This window comes from Ruditapes philippinarum, unplaced genomic scaffold, assembly GCF_026571515.1.
Source record: "Ruditapes philippinarum isolate M1 unplaced genomic scaffold, ASM2657151v2 ctg3741_1_1_1_1, whole genome shotgun sequence".
Taxonomy (NCBI): domain Eukaryota; kingdom Metazoa; phylum Mollusca; class Bivalvia; order Venerida; family Veneridae; genus Ruditapes; species Ruditapes philippinarum.
Window position 1 is genome coordinate 81,354 of NW_026853091.1, and position 26,634 is coordinate 107,987.

Here is a 26,634-nt window from a genome sequence, read left to right on the forward strand (position 1 = left end):
GGCGAGTAACACTTTTTTTTATAAATGATTTTTTTCCCTTTCTCTTTTAGCAATCTAACGTCGGAACATCCATGTATAACAGAACATGTGACCAGCTGCAAGGATCAGAGTGGATCTACCTTATCTTCTGTCATTAGTCCATACCTACCCCTTCTTGATAGAGTGCACGAGCTGTCTTGCAAGAACAGTAAGAATCAGTCGCCATTTGATGTTCTTAATTGTATGACGTTTAAAATATTACAAGTTGTTGTTTTGATATTTATATGATATTTTGAAATTCCTAAGTACATGTAGTTATGACAAAATAATGTCAATTTAAAACTCATTATGTCTTAGAAACAGACTCTGTTCAACAATACAATTTGCCGATATAACTTAAGATGAAAAAAGAGGTTCATGTATATAGCAAATGAGTTAGTTTTTGGAAACTGTAAAGATACCAAAATAAACAACTGTTTTTTGAAAATTAAATTAGAAATGCGTTTCTTAGGCATAATGGGCCTTTAATGTTATTGCTATATTTATTTTCTTTTATTATAGAAGGTGAACAACATACATGTGATATACACGAGGCTAAGTCATGTATCAAAGACTATATGACGGTGCTGACCACTGGCCATCTAGGAAGTATTTGTCGGTAAGGCTCATCAGCTTAATAGGCCGTAAAATAACCAAAAAAAACAAAACAAACTTTAATTAGCGCTTTGAACGGTATTAGAGTAATATTATATATCAAAGCCAACTGTAACTTGATTAGCGTAAGCAAAGACCGTGTTATATTGCAAAGCTTACACTTCTTGTGCATTTTAATATTAAAAGATAAGACATCTGAAAATTCATAAAACTACTGCAGCACGGTAGAAGTTAAGATAAATTACTTTGTAGGAAATTATTTGAGATTGAAATGACCCATTTTATGAAGAAGAAAAAAAAACCCGAACACATTTCTTGTCTTTTAATGCGAGTGAAAAAAACAACAAAAATATGTGTCAATTGGAAATACTTTCTCGTTTAATTATTATTTCATATGTTATTATTTTGAGGTCATGTCCAAGTGTTCGGGTTTTTTCGTCTCTTTTCTCCTTCGCAGAAACACTTAGAGCTCAAGTGGTCACGCGAACTTGTTTTTATTCCACTTCAGACAAACCTCTTTAGCACTTAGCTGTTTGTCTACAGTACTTAATCGTTGTACCGGGATGTCAAGATATTTGGTGGCCTTGATAGCAGACGAGATGCAATTGACCTCTGACCTTTGGTGTTCAGAAGTGTCATGTAGAATTAACCTCGCCAGTCAGTGTTTAGAGGACGGAATGCGTATCATTGATTATCCAGTTGCCATAGAAACGCAATCAAAATTAATTTGCAGGTATTTAGTTGTAATATTTATAATGATTCTTGGTTTTCATTGGAACTAGAGATAAAAAGTGCCAAAAAAATACATGTACCATTTTTATCTGAAAACCTTTTTCCAATAAACATGAATTTGTCTGTGAGCTAGGGTTCTAAATAATTAGTATTATACGTTTGAAATACTGTTAAGACAACAATTGAATCTAATGGTTGAATATTTGTTCTTACTGACCATATTTAGATAACCGAAACGTAATGAAGTTATTGTACAAATTAATTCATGTATGATTACTCACAGAACGGATATATGTTTTACTTCAAATTGTAAAACTTTGTCTCTACAAAATGTATTATCATTCTGAAATTACATTTTAGGGGTGTTAAGTCATCGTTAGCATGCATTACCAATAACACTGACCTTTGCGAGCTCGACACTATACCACAATATCTGTCAAATGGCTTTATGCAATTGTATCAGTTCTCGGCTGCTTTCTGTGCAAGCGAAACCGGAAATGGGGTGACTTCCGGTTTGCCACGTGACCTTATTGCGCCAGTATACCTGGCAGCTTTGACAGCTAGCGAATGGACATCAGTAAATGACATGTGCAGGTTTGGAAACAACTTAATATCAAATCAAATCTGTTATTTTTTTACATTTTTTCATATCTAATAAGGCTTCTTTATTTTTGTATTTATTGCTACTTAATAGTCACGAAATTTATTAAACGTTTGATGATAAGATATGTCTAAATCTAGTTTTTTTCTAATTTTCAAATAAATGAACATATAAAATATATTAATTAAAATGAAATGTTATACTTTTTAAAGTGTGTACAACGCGACATTAAGAATGGCTGCCACAGAGAGAATCTCCATGGCAACAAACATCGAGCATTTGTTGACATGGCAACAGGTAACAAGTATCAGTCTAGATAAATTGTCAGATATGTGTCTCAACAATCATTCTTACAACTGTCAGTGGGTCGAAGTATTAGCCAATCAGAATCCAGTATGTGATGTTGAAACAGCGAAACAATGTGTTGATATGGTCTTGCTGAGCAAATTAACAGTTGACGTCATTCTGATGAGGTCATCATGGCAGACAGTCTGCTCGTAAGGCAACTTTTTTAAAATTTAAAATATTGAATATCAATGTGTCACACCACGCAAATAAAACCACAGGCTTAACAACATAAAATTCCTTATTTATTATGAACAATTCTTCTTCTTTTTTGTCGTAAGGACTTTTTTAATGTCGTAATAATTAGCAACTCAACGCTAATATATTTGTCATGAAAATGATATGCTGAGAATAAAATTAATCATTTAAAAATATTAGATTTCCTTAAAATGTGTATTCTTAAAGTAAATGATTATGTGATATGGTAATAAGTTTTTTTGGCTTAGTTTATTTATTTATCATGGAATATTACATGCATGTGATTAAAACTACAAATAATATGTAAAAGATAAACCAAAACATGATAAAGGGCTCATAGCACAAGTTAAAAGCAATGGAAGTAAATTGACGTAAATTTATCGTATGTCGGTTTCACCCGTTATGTTTATTTCTGATTTACAATAATTCGCCTTAAAGAAAAGTTATTAAGTCAGAAAGTACTAGTAATACCCACAATAACCAATTTGTGTAATATACTTTATGTAAGACTTGCCAATGGGTACTGACATGCCCTGTTCACTTGCAGGGTTGCCTACGACATGCTGGCATGTGCACAGTATCATACTCGAGCTTGTGTCACATCTGACCTCTCAGAGATTCTTCAGGCAACACAAGAGGTCGAGAATCTTGTAGGTTATGAATGCAATCAGCTAGGAGCATCCGGGTCACAAGAGGTCTGTGATGTCGAGCACAAATTTTGTGACTCTGCCAATGCAGTACATGAGTGCATTATGGTGGCATATGGGTTAACAGATCGTTGCAAGTAAGTCCTGAAAATATAAATGTGAACAAGATACAATTCACAAAAAAGAGAGATATATTGTGTATTTACTAAAACAAGTAAATTAATATCCTGACTTTATGGTGTTGAATGAAAGCTTATTAATTTTTCTAGAATAAATATATGTTTCTTATTATGCTTTGATGGAGTGAATTTGTCGTGTATCTTAGTATGTCATGTATTTAGTGTCGGTACATAATTCAAAAAGCATTTCTATGTTTGGTTTATGCTGAAAGAGGAAAAGAACGATAAAAGAATGAATAAATAAGTGTCATACTATGCAACTGTTACACAGTAGACTTTAATGAATTCAAAACCGTCCATTGTATAATAATATTGTTATTTTAATACATATTTTATGGGACGTATCTGTACGTTTGCTTTTATTTCATTAATACGTAATAGCAATTGGACATTTGTAAAACATCTGAGCATAGTTTACTTAGTACTTTTGAAAATGTTGGCATACATCATTAAATAAAATTTTTAAATGACCTACTTTGAATGTTTTCAGAGAGCAAGAAAAAATATACAACTGTTTTAAGAATCATCTGCATGCCTGTAACTCTATTCAGAAAGTCCCAGCTCAGTTCACATTTGAGTGGTTGTTGAACAATTGCTCAACTAATCTGACATTGCTGGAGGAAGACATGTACGTTGGTGTCAGTCAGTGCAAATTACGTTATGGCTATAACATATTCAATGGTCTGCTGACCTATTCAGGTATGTATATAGTGTCGGTAAGTAATTAGTGAAGCATTTCTCTGTTGAGTTTCTGAAAATAAAATAGAAAAAGACCGATGCGCAAAATGTTAGCATGAACTTGATAAATATGCTTCTGCTACTAATCACGTTTGCGATTGTTTTCAAGGACGAATTTTGAAAGAACTTTGCAAGGAAGTCGATTTTAGGAGTATTTACTAAAGGATTCTTCCAAACATTAGTATATTCTTACTTTATATCTGTGTCGTCTGCTTCCAGATTTCAACTCTATGATTTGCGCTGTGACGTCATTGTACCGACAGTGTTTAGCCGACCAATCATTTCCAAGTTTGGCAACGCTCTACATGCAGGAAGTAGACGATTTCTTTTCATTCATGCAGCAGACGACATGTAATAACACACAATCCTCATCTGATATCTCTACAGTAGCAGGTACTGTGCTTGTGGTTCAACTGTTTAAAATAAAAAAATCAAGCAAGTTGTAAGAAAGGATCCGGATTTTGTATATATATTTCATTCAATTTGTTTGCTGTCCAAAGCCATTGCACCAAAATTTTTGCTAGAATTAGAGAAGCTGAATTTTCAGATATAAGATGTTATTTGGCTTGTCGGTTTTCCATTTATATACAGTACTTTATTAAGTTTACGATTAAAATCTTTTTATCAAAATTGTCCGTTTAAAATAAAGTACATAGAGCAAAAAAATGTTAATAGTTCTAGCAATTCCTGGAAATTTTTTTTATAGAGGAATGACAAAAAAGGTGAAAACTACACATACACTCTCATTATCATGAGATAAAAGAGATGAAATGGAATACATAAGATCACTTAAGCCCCTAGCACCGGCTGAAGCAGAAAATAGATAAAGAAACAACATAAATATGGCGTTTTAACTATCGCCTGGATGTAAAATGGTTTTGAATGAATTCAGGTGACGATCAATGTAATTTTGTCATTCTTGTATAAATTTATCTTTTTCCGAAATATTCTTTTTTTGTTGTTGATTATTTTTACAGAATCCAACGAGTGTAGTTTCGTTGAGACGGCCGGAACAGTCACTCTGAGTATAGAATTTTACAGTAACTTCCCTTTCATGAGTTTAAATGACCAGGAAGTTGTCTGCAGGTATCTTTTTGTTCTTTTTTTTTGCTAAACAATAAAAATATTTTATTTTGATACTCTGGTAATTTTGCTCAACAATGTTTTAGAGCAATGTTGAAGAAATTAAAGATGCATTTTTTGTATACATAAAAAGCATTTTTTAGTTCTATAGTACATTATATTAAATTACGCATTTTGTTTCGGAGTAAGAAGCTATGCATTGTCTAACTTGTCAAATGGTTTATTTCATTATGTATTGCGCGTAAAATAGTTTGCACATTATACTGAGATTTAAGCAGTACGCTATAATAATACACGTGCTTTGCGGGGATAAATACATTTCAAAATACGTTCGCAAAAAAAAAAGCGGACGTGCTCAATTTGATAAAAAGAAAAAAAAAATTTGTGTAAAACTGCGTCGCAGCTAGCGTTCAAGTGCTCTAGTGTATAAGCGCCCTCTACATTTAGTAATTGAGCACTTGAACTCTAAGCCTCATAACTGTGTCAGCTACATTTCTATTTTTTAAACACAATCTTTGCATGATTCAGTTATTGATATATTTTTTTAGTTTGTATATGAATGAGTGGTAGAGTGAGTGAGTGAGTGAGTTGGTGAGTAGGTGTGTGTGTGAGTGAGTGAGTGAGTGAATGAATGAGTGAGTTGGTGAGTATGTGAGTGAGTGAGTGAGTGAGTGAGTGAGTGAGTGAGTCAGTGAGTGAGTCAGTGAGTGAGTGAGTGGGTGAGTGAGTTGGTGAGTGAGTATGTGAGTGAGTATGTGAGTCAGTATGTGAGTGAGTATGTGAGTGAGTGAGTATGTGAGTGAGTATGTGAGTGAGTATGTGAGTGAGTATGTGAGTGAGTATGTGAGTGAGTGAGTATGTGAGTGAGTATGTGAGTGAGTATGTGAGTGAGTATGTGAGTGAGTATGTGAGTGAGTGAGTATGTGAGTGAGTATGTGAGTGAGTGAGTGAGTGAGTATGTGGTGGGGTGAGTGAGTGAGTGAGTATGTGAGTGAATAAGTGAGTGAGTGAGTATGTGAGTGAGTATGTGAGTGAGTATGTGAGTGAGTATGTGAGTGTGTGAGTGAGTGTGTGAGTGAGTATGTGAGTGAGTATGTGTGTGAGTGAGTATGTGAGTGAATGAATGAGTGAGTGAGTATGTGAGTGAGTATGTGAGTGAGTATGTGTGTGAGTGAGTATGTGAGTGAGTATGTGAGTGAGTATGTGAGTGAATGAATGAGTGAGTGAGTATGTGAGTGAGTATGTGAGTGAAGTGAGTGAGTGAGTATGTGAGTGAATGAGTGAGTGAGTGTGTGAGTGAGTGAGTATGTGAGTGAGTATGTGAATATGTGAGTGAATGAGTGAGTATGTGAGTTAGTGAGTATGTGAGTGAGTATGTGAGTGAGTGAGTGAGTATGTGAGTGAGTGAGTATGTGAGTGAGTATGTGAGTGAGTATGTGAGTGAGTATGTGAGTGAGTATGTGAGTGAGTATGTGAGTGAATGAGTGAGTATGTGAGTGAGTATGTGAGTGAGTGAATGAGTGAGTGTTTAGTTACCGACTATGTTATTTATATTTAAATTCATTTCAGAACATATCCATCTTTCAAAGACATCTGGGTTTCTAGGGCAACTTCTTGTACAGCCAGACGACAAAAACTCATATCAGACGCTATAGTCTATTTCAACACAATGCACGATTCGTTATGCTCTGTTTCACGTGCTGATGTTCCAAGATCTTGCGACGAAACAAGGGCCAACATTTGTTTAGAAGACTTTGGGTCTTTTACATACTTTGCAACAAAAAACTCTGATGTTTGCGGGTAAATATCAATATATCTTGTATTAAACGTATGAATTTAAAAATAAGATATATTTTGCATTTCTTTTTGTATTTAAAGATAACTTATTTTCTAAATAAGTTTAATGTAGTTGGATGTCGATTTTCAAAATTTTACAAATCTTTTGTATCTAATGGAATGGCGATTGAGAAAAATATAACACAAAAAAGTATATTCACGGTTTTAAGGCCAGTATTACAAAAGAATGAATTACAATCATAAGACACTGCAAAGGTAAATGATATTACATGTCCTATAAGTCAATTTCTTTTTGTGCTATAACAACAAATATGTTAATGTAATGCTAAAGGAACTCCAAAGGAAACGTACGCCAAAATGCCCTTCTATCTTTATCATTACTTGTTTAAATAAATTACACCTTAGCATACTTCTATTCACAGCAAGCTTGAAGATACGTATAACTGTCTAATGGAAAGCACAACCGGATGTGACGAGTCAACCCATAATGCATTACTGCAGGAAGTTAAGACAATGCATAGCATGTTGGGTAATGTGACGTGCCCAAAGATGCAATGGTGTACGACAGTAAACGCCACAGACTTATTTCCATGGCAACGAGAGATTTGTTCAGAATGGAACAAATGTCTAATATTTGATTGGATGTCATGCGTGGACCAATTCAACTTACAATTTAGTTGCCAGTATGCCTTTTAATCATTATTTAATTATTAAATGATGAAACAACATATGACTCTTTTAAGAACATTCAAATTGAAAAAAGTTTTAAACAAGAGTAAATATTTATATTATTGTATTAAAGGCCCATTAAGTCTCAGAAAATCTAATAATTATATTTTACAGAAGCTTTATATTTTGTCATGTAACAGTTTTCAAAAATGTGCTCAGTGACCAGAAAGCTGGCCTATTATTTGCTTCTTTTGCATTTCTGCAAATTTTAAGGTTTTAGTTATTATGCATTTTAAGTGTAGAGTCAAAATACTAATTTGTTTTAATTTTGTTTCATTCATCACGTTTTATTTCAAATATGATACTATTTTCTCCAGGTGATAAGCATCTTACATGTTCTAAATCCATTATTACAATAATCTTATGCTCACACATATTTGCTCTTTTCACCAGAAGGAAAAAAATCATTTCTGAGTCTCGATGTACCTTTAATTTTTATTTATAAATCGCAAAGGAAGCTATGCAATAGATATAAATACATTTAATACTTATCGATATTTCTTATAATTTAAAATATATAAATTATGCAATAAAAATAACTGTTTATTTACTTATTCAGATCTAGCACTGAAGGTATAGATTGTATAGAACAAAAGTTGTCATCTTGTGACCCGCTCCAGATCCTCTTAGCCAAGTCAGAGATATCTGCGTGGGTTCAACAGAATTCAGCGTGCAATGTTGTACCCAGTGACCCACCGGCTGTGACACAAGTGTACAGAAATATATATGAATGTTCATCATACATTTCCATGGCAACCGAAATATCAAAGGTATACAACTTGGCAAACATTAATTTGTTGTTGTTGTTGTTGTTATGTATATTCAACTTTGTACCATTTTTTAAATTCATAAGTTTTAAGCAAATTATACGATTTTGCTCTAGAAAATAGGACTGGTTGAATTCAAAGGTCATTGTTGCAAATTATGAAATATTAATTTTCACTTAATGACACTAAGTCTTGTACTTTTTAGAAAAATGGTCAGAAATTCGAATACACGTAACATTGTATTTAATAATAATAATAATTTCATTACAGAAGGTAACACATTAGAACATATAAAGATTTGTAACTCCTTTTAAACATCGTATCAATCAAGAAAATATATCATGTAAAAAAAATTGCAATCTCAATGTAAACATATATTTTAACACATATTCTGAACATTCATAAAATTTATTGTATCAGTAACTATCATTAAACATAATTACTGTCTTGAGTGCAACATTTCTATCTGAATTAATTAATTAGGTTTTTGCTGTTCAGGAGAGACAACTACTAATACAAATTGAATATAGTTCTTCACCATTTATTCATTATGTATGTAAATAATCTACTTGAAATATGCAGAAACTCTCAATATCAATTAATGTCATTCACGAACATTTTAGAAGGTATAAAGCTTAATCTTATGAAATATATCTTTATATATATATATATATATAATTATATAAACGGTACAAATTTGTTGTTCACATAGCCTAATGGTTGATTCTTGAAAGACTTGTTACATATAGTGTCCCTGTAATTCAAAGGTGACAGAAGGTGACACGTGGCAAAGTATCTAACAAGCTACACATAGAAAAAAACAGAATAAAATGTTCCGGAACAAAATATTCTTATTCTTTTCTAAATACGGTTAAAACCATACAAAAAATGGGTGTGTGCATATGCTATGCGCTGTCATTTTAAGCACATATACAAACATTCTTTCTTCATACAAGAATCTTGAAATTATTTCTTTTCAAATTCAAACAATAATTTTGTAAAGTAAAAGCATCAGATTTATAAGTTTTAAACACTATTTTAAAGCTGTCCTAAAGTTGTAGCAAATTATGTGTACTGTGATCAAAGAGTACATAAACGTATCTAGCTGTCCTAATGTTAAAGTAATTCCTGTGTACTTTGATCAAAGAATACATAAACATGTCTGGCTGTCCTAATGTTAAAGCAAGTCCTGTGTGTACTTTGATCAAAGAATACATCAACGTATATTTTTGCCTATTTTAGCAAGCGCTGTGTTTTATGATAAACCAATACATCAATTGCCTGGCCAGCTTGGATCAGTCCGAAGTACGACGTGTTTGGAAAAGGTTTCCCCTTGAGGGAAGGGCCAACTGTGGGGGAAAAGGGGCTGTAAAATGGACGTAAATTTCTAGGGGGTTTTTTCAAGTTATTTGTGAAAAAAACCCCGGGTTTGTAATAACCCATACATTTAAATGCAAATCCCGGTAAAAAATTCTTTTGGGATTTTAAAATTTTTAAATGTGAATCGCCTAAAGGGCGATTCGTTTTATAGTATGAAAATTAATGTTTTGACATTTTTTTTGAAAACTAAAATTTTGATACTTAATGAAATTTTTTTCATTTTAATTACTTTTTATAAAAATAACGTTAAACAGAGAATCATTTCACGTTTTAAAATGGTCAATAAAACCCGTGTTTTGTAAAAAAAGGGAAAATTTTTACAAAAAATTTTAATTTTGTTTTTTTCCCAAATAAGATAGCACTGTGTTAGCACATGATCACTTTTGTGTTTATTTATACACTGCATCTAAGACTTTAGAAATCGATCTGCGTACGTATTTGAGAAGAAACTGATGTTTAATTTAACGATTTTCACGAATTTTCATTGAGATAAAAGATAAATACTGATTCGTATTGTTTTGTGATAATAAGTGTATATATGAATTTCTTTTCTTTTTCTTAGGTTCTGACAACTTCATTGTCGGACAAGACTTTGACCTGGCCAGTAAGATCTCTTTTTGTTTTACTACATTTTATATAAAGATTTTAGCTTTGTGTCTTCAATACTTTCTTTTAGAACATGCATACGGAATATTTCAAACATAACATTGCCTTACTTCTTTTTGGTAATCCGTATGGTTCTTTTTCAGTAAGAATAAATTTAAACTATGTATTTAAATCTAGTTTGTTTCTGCCAAGATTTTCTTGCGTTTTAGATATTATCTTGTTTTCTTGTTACTTATATAAAATTATTGAGATACTTATATACATATTATATTATAAAAGCATAATTTAATTTATGTTAACATGACACAAAATATGTTACAGGCATAACGGGACAATTTTGTTTAGAAGAAAGTCAGTATTGCTTGCGCTCTTTCACAAGCTTAGCCTTGACCTACTTTCATATTGTGCCATTGAGTGAACGACAAGAAACAGTTTGTGAGAGGTATTGTTGATTTAGTTGTTGTTAGTTGTGTTTTATCACCGGTCTTAGAAATTGCCTAACCTGTATCTTTTGCAAGAACATTTTCTTAAGTTTTAATACAACATTAGTGTGCATAATGTAACATGCGTTTACACATGGTACAAAAAAGAGACGGAAGTGTCACAACTAAACTGTAAAATAAAACACATACAAAGTAAACATGAATTCGAGTTTAATACAACATTTGATGTAAATACTAGAGAGATATTATACCATATAAATCCATTGCATCCAGAAGCATTTTTTTTCCAAATAAATTTTTTTTTTACAAAACCATTATTCTATATTTTTAACCAAGAGCTAAGGCTCAATACGATTGTGTAATGGAACAAGCGGCAGGTTGCCTGGATCAAACGGACAGATATTTGATGACAAGTGCAGAATGGATACGGGAAGGACTGGATAATGTTGGGACTTGCTCTAGTAACAATAACGTTGCTAGAGAATGTAGTCCGGAGCTAGCAATGAAATGTATTGCCGACCTTGGCCAAATATTAATTGAAGATATGGAATCCACGTCGGTCGATGTAGTGTGTTCGTAAGTAAAATATAACATTTTCGCACTGCCTTTCCGTAATTATTATAATAGTTAATATTTATGTTAAAAATCAGAGGTGCATTAATTAGAGTTTTGGCTTGAACTGTGTCATCGAAAATAATTTGTAAATCCATTCAGGATACATGTATATGACTGCTTTTGATGAATCTAGAAATAAAAAGTTTTCTGCTGAAATTTATCGGATGTAAAATAGTGATTGAAACTTTCTTGAAACATTATAATTCACCTGGCATTTTATTTGATTGCGTTTGCAACTGATACGTTTCGATGTAATCTTGATATCTCAAGTTTGTATGTATATGCATGATAAGTTTATTTTTACCATATCTTGCCTTGTAGAAAATTGCACTTGACAACATTATGTGTTAACCAAAGAACAAGTAGCTGCGACTATTACATAAGAGCTGATGTGAGTAAAACTTTCAACCAGATATCCGCCATTATAAAGGATGTTTGTACCCCTTCACCGCCTACAGCGCCATCTACATCATGTCTTCCACAAGGGGAAATTATTCAGTGTGACTTGGAAGAAGCTCTGATATGCATGGTCCCTGTTCAAGCGATGTTGTTACATCCGAATTCGACATGGGAACAGGTTTGCAGGCAAGCTATTTATGTCATTAAAATTTTAAATATTTTGAAATATTGCTCAGGTTATCATAGATGCACAGACATTTACCTTTTCTCCTACTTCATTTGAAATTTGCAACTTAGACAAGAGGGCTTTATGAGAACTGCTTTTTATGCTCCCCGAAAAATTTCGGGGGAGCATATAGTCGGCGCCTTGTCCGTCTGTCCGTCCGTCCGTCTGTCCGTCCGTTTTCTTGTCCGGAGCATAACTTGAAAACCCTTGGAGATAATTTGTTTAAACTTCATACAGTGGTAGAGGGCATTGAGGGGGAGTGGCAGTGTTAAAGAAACCATAACTCTATTTTGCCCGGTTTTTGAATTATCTCCCCTTATAGAAAATCTTGTCCGGGCATAACTCTAAAACTATAAGAGATATCAACATGAAACTTTATAGGTGAATAGATCTCAATGGGTAGATGTGCAGTGCATAAGAGAAATAACTCTTTTGTTCCTAATTTTGGAGTTATTCCCCTTTGTTAATTTCAACACTTTGAACTTTGTCCGGAACATAACTCTAAAACCATAAGAGATATCAAGATGAAAACATTGTAGGTAGATAGATCTCATTGAGTAGAAGTGCAGTGCAAAAACCATAACTCAAGTTAAGCCTCATTTTTTGAATTATCTCCCTTATAGAAAAATCTTGTCCGGGGCATAACTCTAAAACTATAAGAGATATCAACATGAAACTTTGTAGGTGAATAGATCTCAATGGGTAGATGTGCAGTGCATAAGACAATAACTCTTTTTGTCCTAATTTTGGAGTTATTGCTCTTTGTTAATTTCAACACTTTGAACTTTGTCCGGAACATAACTCTTAAACTATAAGAGATATCAAGATGAAACATTGTAGGTAGATAGATCTCATTGAGTAGAAGTGCAGTGCAAAAACCATAACTCTGTTAAGCCTCATTTTTGAATTATCTCCCCTTATAGAAAAATCTTGTCCGGGGCATAACTCTAAAACTATAAGAGATATCAACATGAAACTCTGTAGGTGAATAGATCTCAATGTGTAGATGTGCAGTGCATAGAAACAATAACTCTTTTTGTCCTAATTTTGGAGTTATTGGCCTTTGTTAATTTCAACACTTTGAACTTTGTCCGGAACATAACTCTAAAACTATAAGAGATATCAAGATAAAACATTGTAGGTAGATAGATCTCATTGAGCAGAAGTGCAGTGCAAAAAAAACCCATAACTCTGTTAAGCCTCATTTTTGAATTATCTCCCCTTTTAGAAAAATCTTGTACTGGACATAGCTGTAAAACTATAAGAGATATCAACATGAAACTTTGTAGATAGATGTATCTCAATGGGTAGATGTGCAGTTTACAAGAATCATAACTCTGCCTTGCCTAATTCCTGAGTTATTGCCATTTGTTTATTTTTACTTTTTGAATTTGTCCGGAACATAACTCGAAAACCATAAGAGATATCAACAAGAAACTTTGTAAGTTGATAGATAACAGTGATTAGAAGTGCAGTGGAAAGAACAGTAACTCTGCCTTTCCTAATTTTGGAATTATTGCACTTTGAACTTTTTCCAGGGACATAACTCTGAAACTACAAGAGGTGTACTTTCCTGTGTCCAAAACCTATTCGGGGAGCATCACCCCGCTCAAACCGGGCTCTTGTTGTTCTTGTTCTCATCAATGCAACATACAAGGAAATGTGTGTACAGATAAAGATGTTGAGGAAGAATTTCATGTAATTAAGTTAATAAATCTAAGTGGCTGATTGTGCAATATCGCTTCATCATCAGACATACTAGTATTACTTTTCTGAAACACATGATCATTAATTTTGTTGTCCCAAATTATACAAAATATTTTTGACATTATTTGATACTTATGTATAGGCTAATACAAGTATTAGGATTTGGTCGATCGATGCAAATATAGAGATATCCAAACACTGTAAAAAGATATTTGCAGTCCTTTAAGGGTGACGACACGGTTGATCTTTTTATATTCAAAGTTGAGAAGGCAGCTGATACGACTAATGTTTGCAATTCAAGAAAATAAGTTTATGACTGTAAAATATTCGTATTTTTTAAGAACGGGGATGAATTTTGATTCTTTTCAAAGGGAAATACCAGAAATGAAAGCATGTGTACACAGAGCTACCAGTGGATGTGATCAGGTGACACTGGGCATAGTATCTAACAAGCTTCACAGATTGAGTCACAAACTGAATGACCAGTGTCCGCAGATATACTGTGAGGAATGTTTGGCCAGGTCATGTATTGTAAACCTTCAGAGGAGTCTTCAGTATGAAAATGCTAGTATATGTGGGTAGGTATTTATTATAAGAGCGTTCTGAGCTTTTCAAAAAAAAAAGGAAAAACAACAAAAATAAAGGCAATAATAAGGGCAAAAATAATGCAAACAAACTTTACAAGAAACCAACATACAAATACTTGCATTTTTTTCATTTTCAACTATTATTTTTTTCTAAAAAATATAATGTCAAATGTATTGGCATAGTCATCAAACACAATTGCCATTGGTCATTTACAAAAGCATGCATGTGAAGTTTGACCAAGACAAACTATACCATATAAGAATTCCAAATTATAATGATTTAGTAAATGATTTAATAAAATGATATGATTCATGAAACAACTACATTTTCACGAGAATGGTTGCGTATTTCTTTCTTTTTCTTTTATTTTGTATAATAACGGCAAATTTGATAGTTTACAGATTAATGAACATATAAGGGCATTAAAGCAATAAAAGAATATTGAGGGCCAAGAATTATGACGAATATACGAATGTGAGAACATTTAATACAGACAAGCAATAACATAATTTTTATAATAATACATAAGCAAGAGTATTTGCTTACATCATCATAAATATATTTCTTGCAGGTCCATAGCAGCAGCAAAGCAATGTATATATCAGCATGCAGGTTATTGCGACCCGTCCGTTGGTGAAAGTTTACTTCGGGAAATACCGCTGTTAATTGGGAATGACGCTTATCTTTGTGAAATAACCTTGCCTTCATGCCTACAAAACTTTATGATGACTGGTAAGAGCTTTAAATTAATATATATCCCAATCAATAACAGATCTACACAGTCATGGAGAGCACCGACATCGCGCTATGTTCTCTCACGTCCATAAAACGCGCAAAAAGAAATTGTCATAAATAAATTAAAGATAATTTTATCAATGAGATAATATTGATTCCTTTATTAATGATAATATTTGTGTCTTCCGTTGTGTTGGGGAAATGATTCGACTAATTGCTTCGGTTTTGATTTTATTTACTCATTATCAAGTAAATATGCTGAATGGCTTTTAAAGTTTCCATTAAATAACAAAAGCCATAAATCTAATTATGCTTATCAGACCGAATTTTCATAATGTATTTGCCTGTATCCAGCATGTTTATACTGGTTTTAGAAGTTTTTGTCAGTTATTTTTCCTTAAGATAAAAATATTTCAGTATTTCTTTAGATAATAAAGATTATTTTTTTCTTTAGATAAAAAATGATTATTTTTTTCTTTAGATAAAAAATGATTATAATTTCTTAATATAAAAATATTCATTTTTTTCTTTAGAATCAGTATGATTATTCTTTCTTGAGTTAAAAAACATGATTCATTTTATTCTTATTTACTCCCCGATTCAATACGTAATGTCTAAAATAAGGTTGAATATGCAATTTATTCCACACATACCTTTATTATTCTGTAACGAGTTCAACAATTTCTTATTTTTCAGCGTACCAAATCACTAACTATATGCCGATGACAAATATGTCAAATGATTATGTGTTAACACAAATGTGTAATGAGGCTACTGCAGCATTTTACTGTATCAATACACATATGACATCATTCGAAGGTCAAAGACTAGATGTCATGAATTCAACCCAACAGCAGATTGGCAAGATTGTGTACGGGAAATGCCAAGGTATTGTGAAATAATTTCGTTCACTGAAAAGAAGCCATGGCATAACTCATTAATTCACTATAATTAGTTTGATCTTTTAAACACCCTGAAATGTTGCTTATAGATTGTCTTCACATGTTTTTTTGTGGAAGATATTTATTTTAGAAGCCCCATTCCCCTAAATAATAACTTTAAAAATTTGCTGTCCGTTCAGTTCTTCATAAGTTTTTTTGTTCTTGTGTTTGTGTGTGTGTAAATATAAGATTTCAATACGTTTTTCTCATTTCTTAACACCGACTTGTTTTTTAGACCTGTCCTTTAGATTAAATTGATCTGAAACAGCATGGTTGATAATTTTTTGCAAATTTGTAAAAAATTGATGCTATACACCAACTTTCCAAAGCACGGTGAAAACAAATAGCAGCAATGTAATATAAATATTGCATACAACTACATGTATATTTTACAAAACTTTATTTTATAAAATTCATATATTTGCTATGCTTAAAGGTCCACAGTTACAGTGTTACAGTTGTGTTAATGCTACGTCAAACGAGGATTGTAATCAACAAAGAGTTCAAACTTGTTCCCCAGATATGCAGGTATAAAATTCAACTCGTTTGCTGTACTCAAAATATGATACATATGTTACTTACGAATGAAAGTGATTCATAAAAAAACAATTTTAAATTAAATGTTCGGTAAACATCGATTCTTTCCGACTAGAGTTCAGATCCACGGAGCGTTTATTAGACGAAGATCCATGGAGCGTTCATAAGGCGCTGATTTAAGTTTTGGATCGTTCTTATGTAATAATTATGATTTTTATTGTGAAATATATATTCATTCAACTACAGGAATATCAAAATAAATTCATCATTTCAATAAGGTGTCTTTATAGATTTTTTTGCAATTTTATTAAAACGTTCTCGCGTATCGTTTGTAAGGGGACACTTACCGATATGATATGATGTTACACGAAATTTTCAAATAAAAAAGTGAGCGCAACACCTAATTTTGTACGTTTCGCGTCTTTTCTTTTATTCTTTAATGATATGATAATTTATGTGTCTTTTTCTAAATTTTTTTCACAGATGTGCGGCACTGTTTTCACGGGAACTGTACTGAATAAAGGCTGTGTTAAACCGGACCTTTGTCAGAATGGATGCAATGGAGTATTGTGTTCCATGTGCTGTGGAACAAGTCTTTGCAATCAACCGTGGAATGACGTCATATTAGGTAATATATTTCATACGTTTAAATTGCCTTACTAAAATGTAGTTGGCAAGGAATTTTTAGAATGGGAATATTGCCAGAACAAGATTTTATGCTGTTTTAAAATTAATCATTTTTTTAATTAACACATCGCCTTATTGATACACCAAAGAAAATCACTTGTGTATGATAATTGTCATGGGAACCGCATTTTTTTCCAAACGAAGCAACGTTTTTTCCGAGAATTTATAAAAAAAAAACGCAGCAAAAGGAAAACAAATGTAATTTTTCTCATAAATTTAAACTAATGTAAGGTTTAGGATCTAAGTAATGACACCTGATATATGTAATATGTTATGATGAACAATGAAATATATGATTTATATCTTTACTTCCCTTAAAGATGAGACATTGTTATATTTTTATAATCATTATATTCTTTGTTTGCAGAGTCCCCTACTTGTCAACCGGAAGCAGCGATGTATTGTGGTTTTCAGATGATCTCTTCTTTAGTGCAAAATGAAACAATTAATTGTTTGTGAGTGTGACGCAGATTTTGACTTCGTTTTCATTTCATGTAGAAGAAACTTTGAACTAAACATCATGTCGAAGCCTGATTTACCGATTTATTGTGATACAAGCGTTTAGTGTAGTTGTCTTTCAAATGCTGATTAAAATGACTTCTTTGTTTTTTTTTTGTTCTTTTAAACCTGCATGGAGTTTTTGTTCATTGCTTTTTGTTAAAAAAAGTTTTAAACAAAACCAAATAAAAAACAAGCAAAAAACAAAAAAACACCACACCAACAGAAATTTTAATTTTGTATTGGTCTAGTCATTTTAAAGAAATAAAATAGATTGAAAGGAATCTCCGAATATGTGGGATATGGCGTAAATAAGTCGCCAGAGTTATTACATTTTAATTATATCTGCACTCAATTATTATATCATTGTTATTAACTCCTGCCTACTTTTATTTAATCATGATTACATACAAACAATTGCAGGCACCTTCAGGAGCATATTTCTTGTATGATACAGTCAACACAAGATTGCACGTCCTCTCAAAACATGGCTCTTGGTATTCATGCGCGTGACCTTCTTGCAAGAGATGTCATGTCCACGTGTCTGGAAAGTAGCCCAGTATGCGGATGTGGACAATGCAGTTCTATGCTCCTCCTGTCCGTGGTTGCAAGTCCTTTTGGAAATGTCGATGGATTTTGCAAGTACGAAGCGAAGTATTTTCTAGTGATGAACTTAACCGCTAAAATTAACTTGTATCTGTTTATGTAAATTGAAGCAAACATGTTATAGAATAGTCATCAAGTAATATTAACATCATTATGTCGAACACCTGATACATTATATATTTTAAATATTTTAAAAGACCAACACAAAGTGAAGAATTGATGAACTGATAGGTACATGTTATTTCATTCACCTTTCGGCATTTTTTATGAAAGAACACAAAATATCTTTTAAGGTTTCATGAATGTTGCTTTATTTACATATTTTTTGTTACCTTATCGTACAGTATTATGACTGAACACTTTGCCGTGAGTTTGTCATTAAAATAAATGGTTCATTTCTGCGGGATAGAAGGGTTTTGTTGACCAACATAAACCTGTAACGTTCACCCCTTTTCAAATTATGTTTTATTATTCAATCTTTTTATGTTTAATAGAAATATAATGCAGCATAAATGTTAAAATTGTATTGAGGACCGGCCCTTAAAATAAAGACAACTCTGTAAATAAAAGAAGCCTCTTTTCGACAACCCTTTATTGATTAAACAGATCAGAACAGAATGGCTTCAAAATAAAGAATTACAGTCTATAAAGGCCGTACACTGTCTCTCCTTTGTATACAGGTTTGACTGTATTGCTATATACTTAAAAATGCTATCAATAAAATTATTCAGGACAGTGTTAGAAATGTATGAGAGGACGCTGAAGGAGATGGACCTTACAAATTGTAGTACAGGCCATATACAGTCTACTGCTTATAACGTACAGATGGCAGCTTATATGATACAGGGAATTTGTTATTTAGATAACATCGGTATGGATGGTACCTTATTTTATTTATTGTACAGAAACGAGTGCAAAAAAAAAAACTGGTAAAAACCTGACGTTATGAAAGATGACACCATGCACTGGTTAAATCATTCGTTTAACAGTTATATAGTGAACTAGTTTAGAAAGCATATTGTCGAAGACGCTTTTGATCTTAAATTAAATAAAGATCTAGTGAAATTAATTGATACTTGACTCAACACAATGACTGTTATTATACATAAGCCTAATGTAAGCAGTTACCCTCGAGCTAGATCTATATTCCGATCTGTAGCGCAGCCGGTGTAAGATTCCTTAAGTCTAGGGTGAACATTTCGTTCTATCACAGTCGATGGGATATGATACTTATGAATACATTATAGGTCTATACGTGATAGGACTATATTCAGTACATATATTTACTACTAGTGCGTAATATTTTGAGTATTTTTTTAACCTTGTTAATGCCTGTTGTCACTTATTTTTATAGATGTCTATATAAATGTCCGTGTATGCCACACAATTATCCATGATATAACTGCTATTACAGTATACTCTAATATTTCGAATTTTATTATAAATTTCAGATAATAGAACTTGTAACCATGGTTATATGGTATATAGCCATGGAGAAACATTCATGGCGGATGATGGTTGTAATTATTGCACTTGTGACAGAGGAAATATTGGGTGCACACTTATGTACTGCCCACCAGGTATCCCACTTTATATGTACATAGTCCGTGCTCATTTATTACAACCTACTTGGCACTTTTTTCAAATAATGTGCTGTCAAATTTGTATTACTATAGACTTGAAATATGTACTCGTACATGTATACTTTTGAAATACTGTTATTGTAAAAAAAGGTGCATTTAAACAATGCGATGTTAAATATTACAATAAACATAGTAGGCAAAATCATTTCTTTATCGAAGAACACCAATATGGCTAAGAAAAATATATGTATACATGAACATGAACATTGTGAATGAAGTTTGCTACAACACTGCAATTGTTTACGTAAGCAAAACATGGTAAATCCATAACTATTTCTGAGTAAATTTTATAGACTTTTCATGTCATAAGAAAATCGTTCTCATGGTTATTTCATTGAGGTATCTGATCAAGAAATTTAGTGGTGTCTTTTGTTTTAAAATACATTGAAATTACACGTTTGTTATATAAATTGTCTTTAAGCAGTTAGTATTTACAATCTTTGCTTATATTTTGATATATCTTATGCATGGTAAATTTATATTTAGAAATTTGAGAAAATGACCTAAAAAAAAAAACAACAACACAACATCAACAAAAAAACAACACCAAATTGATTGATTTCATGTAAATCTTATAAACTAAAAAAGTCATTAGATCGTGACTTCAGCTAACAGTAAAGAAGTTACAACAAATATATTTTCAAAAGAATACCTTAGCTGAGCTATATTTACTCAATTTGATTTTTTAAATTCGCTTCAGACCATAATCAGCAATGCCCGGATATTGACCCAGATCAAGCCGGTGTTTGTATAGAAATGTGCCGTGCAGATAATGACTGCTACAACGGACAGATATGTTGTAGTAATGGGTGTGGTCATGTTTGTTCCGACCCAAAACCTCAAGGTAATGTAGCAGGGGTGAGACAATAAAAGGTCGAATAATACAACTTTTTTAAGTTCTAAAAAAAAGATATTATTTATACATGTTAAACTAATATGTTAAGTAGTCTGTAAATTATCATATATCCCTCGAATTAAATTAAAACAAAAAAACAAAAAAATAGTTGACAATTTCTGTCTGACTTATTACTGAGTCTGCGCAAGACAAATAATGGAAAGTGTAACATTTTTCAAGCCCCTAGCATTGGCGTAACGTAGTTTCAAAGATCCCAAAGGACAAGAAAATACAACAGCTCTGAAGTTGTTTTTTTTTTTGTTTTTGTTTTTTTTTTTTCAAAAAAAACAAAAAAACTATCATTGTTATTTCTAGTATAATTGTTTCTCAGAAAATATTCAAAACAGTATGCATGAATTCATAGCCATGAAAAAAACAATTACAATATCCCAAGATCTTATTGTTATAAATTCAAAGTTTACACAAACATTCTCGCGCGAATTCAAATAACCATACGTCCTTTCTCCCGGAAACATTTTGAACTTTTCTTATTTCAGGAACAGACAGTTGTAAGCATGGTAATAGTTCCTTCTCAACAGGCGACAGTTTTCCTGCATCAGATGGTTGTAATTTCTGTTATTGCTATAATGGAATGATCAGTTGCACGGAAATGTATTGTCCTTCAGGTACAAAACTATCACTTTAGAAACTAATTCTTGGTCTCAGTCCTTGTTTTTTGTTGTTTTTTTTTTGAGGGGGGGGGGATATATGCGCTGCTTCGAATATTTGAATTGTGATTACAATATCAAATTAAAATTCAAAATTAAAATCGAGTAGATACCAGACTGATACTTGATTACGGATGAGTAAAACCAAATATATGAACAACTATTTTATGACCATAGTTCAATGATATATAGGCATATTCTTTCTCGGGCAAATGTTTGGACAAAAAACCACCACAAAATGTGACCTGACAAATGAAATTCGAGACTTATCTGATCTCATATAAAAAGTTTTACATCCTTGTGGTTTACCTATCCGTTGAAAATATGTACATTATTGCTGATTGTTTTATTTGGGTTAAATGTTATTTGTTGACCTACTAAGCTCCATGCGGTGGTTGTATGTTGCTGGTCGCGCGGGAGTTGCGTTTATTGAACGCCGCCCTTTCTTGTTGATCTTGTTTTTCAAATTTCCCTCGTGATTTAGTGATTTATTTCAGACATCCTTTTATTTGTTATTTTTACATACGTAATTTTGTTATAATTTGCCATCACTTGTTTTCTTTTACAGTAAATGAAAGTTGCTGGTATAATGGCAGACGATATAACAATGGCGATTCCTTCCAAGCAGACGATGGCTGTAACTCATGTTTTTGTAGTAAAGGAAACGTTGCCTGTACATTGATGTTATGTCCCCCAGGTATGCTTCAAATTTCATGCATTTCACCGAAAATTTTTATTTATGAACATATGATAATTGTAAAGTATGTATCACTTATAAACTTAAGTGGAATTTCTGTGATATCATAGACAGCACAATCAGTTTAAGTAAGCTAGTTATTAATTGTATAATGATTGGTAGATACTTTATAATTATTTAGTCTGCAATAGTCTGTGACAATTTGCACTTGATTGGTGAGTATTCTAACATCCTGTTACTCAATTTTTTATGTTTTATATCATAAATATATGCTCAAATGAAGATTTATCAATATTGTAAGTTCCAAAAAAGCATCGTTTGTTAAGATATTACCGAATTTACATTTTCATGTTAATAAATTTATTTTCTATAAAGTCTAAGTAAATTTTTTTTCAATAAGAAATGAATGCATATGTTTTAATGATTACCTATAATGTGGACAAATATTTGCCGTACATAGTTTACATATCCTTCAATGTTTGAAAATTGTTTTATAAGCATAATTATATACATATAAAAAATTTCACTTAAGTGTGGTAACAACCTTAATTACAACATACAGGATCACTACATTTGCAATAAAAATGAACACATCAATACACATATTTAACCTCATTTTACATTTTTATTTTTCAAATTTTGTAATGTATAAATAAATAAAATTGTGTTGAAGGATTACAAAAACTAAGATTTTGTATAACGAGACAAATGTTTGATGTAGAATACATAAAGGTACATTAGAAAAATAGTTTTTCATATTATATCAATTGTCCACAAAATGTTTCTATACCAAACGACCCACAGGTGTTTAATTCTTTATTAATATACAAACATAAATTGGTATATTTTTCATCTTTTTGTTAATCGATAATTGTTATCTTAACCTTTGTCATTTGATGAAAATGGATACACACACTGGACATCGAGATATTAAAAGCACAAGGCTGTTTTTTTAGTTGCAGACGATAAGGACTGTTTGTATAACGGAGCCAAGTATTTTTCTGGAGACAATTTCCTTGCCGCAGACGGTTGCAACCATTGCTTTTGCAATAATGGGACGGTTAGCTGCACATTAATGTACTGTCCTAAAGGTATATTCGAAAGACAACCTTCTCTTTAGAATATTTAAGGTCTTGATTGCAAAAATTTCAAATAATTCCAAAAAAAAACTGCACGCTTGTAACGTCTTTTTTCAATGGATAATCGTGACGTTTATATAATCTATATACACGGGTGCAGTCGATTTATATATATAATTCTTTTTTTCTGCAATAAAGGACCTATAACTTGCAAAAAATCTTAATAACTAATAATATACAGTGTATTTCTTTTACACATTTATAAGAATTATATTATCGCGTAGGAACTATTCTAATGATTTTTTCATTCTTTTCTTTTCTGAATTCTGTATGTCATGTGCAAATTCTATTTTTAGTTTCATATTTCTCATTGCAGAAGATGTTTGCGATGTTTTGGGGGTACAGCAATGTATTAATGATGCGTCTCTTCCGTATCTTGTATCCATGGCAACGGGATCAAAGTCAAGACACGTATGTTTGTAAGTACACAAAGTTCTGCACATATAAGTTCATATTGCACTTTCTACATATTTGTAGTTTTTTTTATAATGAAAATTATTATAAAAGTAATTGTGTCAAATTTTATATATTAATTATGCAACAAAATATTTGCTAAAACAACTTCACTGTTTAGGTCGGCAGTAAATCTTCTAAAATGTGCGGATTCAAAAGTGAAAGGCTGCCCGACAACTGTGCTGGAAATCGCTCACAACGCTGTATGGTGGAATATACAATCTGTTCAATATATCTGTGACGTCAATGACCTTATATGGTCATTCCATAATGGCGGATGGCAAACGAATACGACAGAGCTCGACACAACCGGAAAATGTTCCATTCAAAACGCTGTGAAATGTTTTGTTAACATTGACGAAACCTGCGAGTAAGTTTTTCGAAAGAAGTCTGTCTGTTATCAGTTTGACTTCCTGTAAAATGAACAGGGAAGGATTGAATATGAGAAAAAAATTTAATGGTCATTTTAAAATTGAAAACTGAAGTCGGTGAATCTCATTGGTCATACTAGAATAAAATGTAAAGGACAGTTCCAACCATTCTAAAATAAAATGTAAAGGATAGTTCTTACCATTCTAAAAATAATAAATGATAGCTATAATATAAAATGTAAAGAATAGTTTTGCCACTATTAAATGAATTGAAAGGATAGTTATAAAATAAAATGTATAGGGATGAGTATAATTCTTTAACTTTTAGGTTAATTTGTAAATGATTACAAAATATATAAAGTCAAACGTGAAACCAGGGACATTTTAAATAGAAGTTGTCCTATTTTGAAAAATCATCAATATCAATATGCTTTATAATTTAATTTCAAAGTTTACAAAATTGGTATTTCCCTACAAAAAAATGATTATTACATCATTACTATGCAAGCATTGCTAACATTTCTTTTTTGTATTGAAAACTTAGAAATTACATAATTTTGCACGTTAACCAGTTTTACCTCGGCCGAGTATCTTCTTTAAAGGTACTTCTCGTTTTCATTCCATACAAGTGATAGTTTCTAACTTGTCCAAATGTTTGTATGTTTATCAAATAGTAAGTTGTTTGTAGATATGGTCATAGATAAGTACGATAGGCCCAAAAATGATTTTCAAACACTGATTTGGAGTTTGATGCCGTAAAGTCTATTTCAGGTTTTTTTCAAGTATGAAAAATAAACTGGCATGTATATTCTATTAAAGTTTATTTAATATTATACGATTTTATTTTCGTTTTATTTTCTTCTAGCTCTTATCAGACGATGGTAGACTGTGTCTATGATTTCTCGACTGGTTGTTTGTCGGTAGACATGGTACCAGTCTTGTTCGAACTTGAGCGCCATCTAGAAGAAAATATTGCAGACTGCGATCTTGTAATACCAGAACAAAATGTTGACCCTTTCCATCCCATTGGTAATGATGTACTCTTATTAAATGAAATATGTATGCAAAAAAAATTGAGCTATTTTGTTTTATTGTTGTGCAAATGTTCTTTGGTTTAAACAATATCTATAATTATAATATGTATAACACGATATTACAATACATATAAATTATAAATCAGGATTGGGAAGAGAGCTTCAATGCTATATAAATTATCTCCTGAAATTGTGTTTTAAAGGAACTCGACTGTGGTCAAAAATCCTAAAAACTAAAAAAATTAACCTAAACTAACATAGGTCATCTTTGGCACCTAAAACAGAAAGATATGCAACAGATAATTAAAAGATAAACTCATAAGTATATTGAAAATCTATGTGATATTCTTTTACCCGCCCGATTTGAATGAAAAGCGTTGCAACGCTTTTCAATTTTAGGTAATTTTTCACAATTTGAATAAATATTCTGAAACAAAATCGGAGTGAGCGAATGGTCTAAAATTTTGTACTCATTATAGTTTATTGGTGTTAACCTGCAACAAATGGAAATATTATCTAAAATAAGTCCCGCCATGCCAAAAAAAACAACAACAACAAAAAAAAAAACAAACAAACTTAAGAGACCCGTAAAGCATTAAAGTTTATGAAAAATATAAATCTATGAAGTGTCTTTATACCAATGCCTCAGAATATTTTAATGACATTTTTCGTTCAAACCATTTAGTGAATACAATCATATTAATCTGAGATATTTCAAATAAATAAAACATGAAAACTTGCGATAAAAATGTGATTAATAGCTCACTGATGGTTAATTTTCAAATATAATATCATATATTTCAGCTCAATGTTTGGCAGATTTTGGCAGCACTTTGAACAGCGAGCTGACCGTTGCATATTTACAAAGTGGGAAACTCGGACGTGTTTGCGATAGCATTGCTACACTAATTTACTGTGTTCACAACATAACATATACCCAACCTGACGGGAAACTCTTGACTCAAAACCTTATTGGAATGCTATCTAATATATTTAAGCAATGTAATGAATTGGAAGACCATATCATGGAAGGTATAGTTTCAAACTTGTAATTCTTAAAATCACTTTTAGTTATCTTGTGGTTCTTGATGTATTTCCCTTTAGGCAGGTACATGTCTGTTACTGGGTCTTCAGTGTTTTATTATAATAATTTATAATGTATTTTGTTGTAATATAGAATTTTTATACTGGCGTAATTAGTCTGATTTGTTTAACGGGGGTTTTGTCTGTGCATTTGAGTTAAATTACTTGTAGGTAAACATATATCGACCAAAAAAGTTTGGAAACAATATAAATTTAACTGTTGATACATTTTAT

General features: G+C 31.9%; 2 protein-coding genes and 1 long non-coding RNA gene across 3 annotated transcripts; all 3 read left to right on the plus strand.

The window, feature by feature from the left end:
- Positions 1-1,146: 1,146 nt before the first annotated feature.
- LOC132733685 (uncharacterized) lies at positions 1,147-9,832 on the plus strand. The gene is made up of 11 exons (XM_060720349.1): positions 1,147-1,366; positions 1,726-1,959; positions 2,179-2,463; positions 3,057-3,293; positions 3,826-4,034; positions 4,293-4,466; positions 5,051-5,159; positions 6,726-6,956; positions 7,376-7,636; positions 8,242-8,452; positions 9,692-9,832. Exons 1-11 carry the CDS (start codon positions 1,197-1,199, stop codon positions 9,830-9,832), a joined length of 2,262 nt encoding a protein of 753 aa, XP_060576332.1. The 5' UTR covers positions 1,147-1,196.
- Positions 9,833-10,391: 559 nt separating this feature from the next.
- LOC132733626 (uncharacterized) lies at positions 10,392-11,448 on the plus strand. Its single transcript, XR_009626188.1, has 3 exons — positions 10,392-10,433; positions 10,757-10,877; positions 11,215-11,448. It is a non-coding gene; the product is annotated as an uncharacterized LOC132733626 (long non-coding RNA).
- A 2,752-nt stretch (positions 11,449-14,200) lies between these two features.
- On the plus strand, positions 14,201-26,369 carry LOC132733695 (uncharacterized). The gene is made up of 17 exons (XM_060720362.1): positions 14,201-14,403; positions 14,985-15,145; positions 15,845-16,036; positions 16,526-16,617; positions 17,110-17,254; positions 17,681-17,768; positions 18,235-18,453; positions 19,149-19,288; positions 19,869-19,997; positions 20,761-20,904; positions 21,453-21,581; positions 22,192-22,320; positions 23,277-23,411; positions 23,776-23,878; positions 24,034-24,282; positions 25,149-25,312; positions 26,122-26,369. The coding sequence occupies exons 1-17, from the start codon at positions 14,210-14,212 to the stop codon at positions 26,367-26,369; spliced, it is 2,661 nt and encodes an 886-aa protein (XP_060576345.1). The 5' UTR covers positions 14,201-14,209.
- Positions 26,370-26,634: the final 265 nt, after the last annotated feature.

Bases quoted from the DNA above. Each gene is read 5' to 3' on its own strand.
- LOC132733685 (XM_060720349.1), top strand. From the start codon at position 1,197: ATGTCAAGATATTTGGTGGCCTTGATAGCAGACGAGATGCAATTGACC. The intron at 1,367-1,725 runs GTATTTAGTTGT...ATTACATTTTAG, and splicing joins CAATCAAAATTAATTTGCAG to GGGTGTTAAGTCATCGTTAG. The intron at 7,637-8,241 runs GTATGCCTTTTA...TTACTTATTCAG, and splicing joins AACTTACAATTTAGTTGCCA to ATCTAGCACTGAAGGTATAG.
- LOC132733695 (XM_060720362.1), top strand. From the start codon at position 14,210: ATGAAAGCATGTGTACACAGAGCTACCAGTGGATGTGATCAGGTGACA. The intron at 17,255-17,680 runs GTAATATATTTC...CTTTGTTTGCAG, and splicing joins GTGGAATGACGTCATATTAG to AGTCCCCTACTTGTCAACCG. The intron at 18,454-19,148 runs GTACGAAGCGAA...AAAATTATTCAG, and splicing joins AATGTCGATGGATTTTGCAA to GACAGTGTTAGAAATGTATG.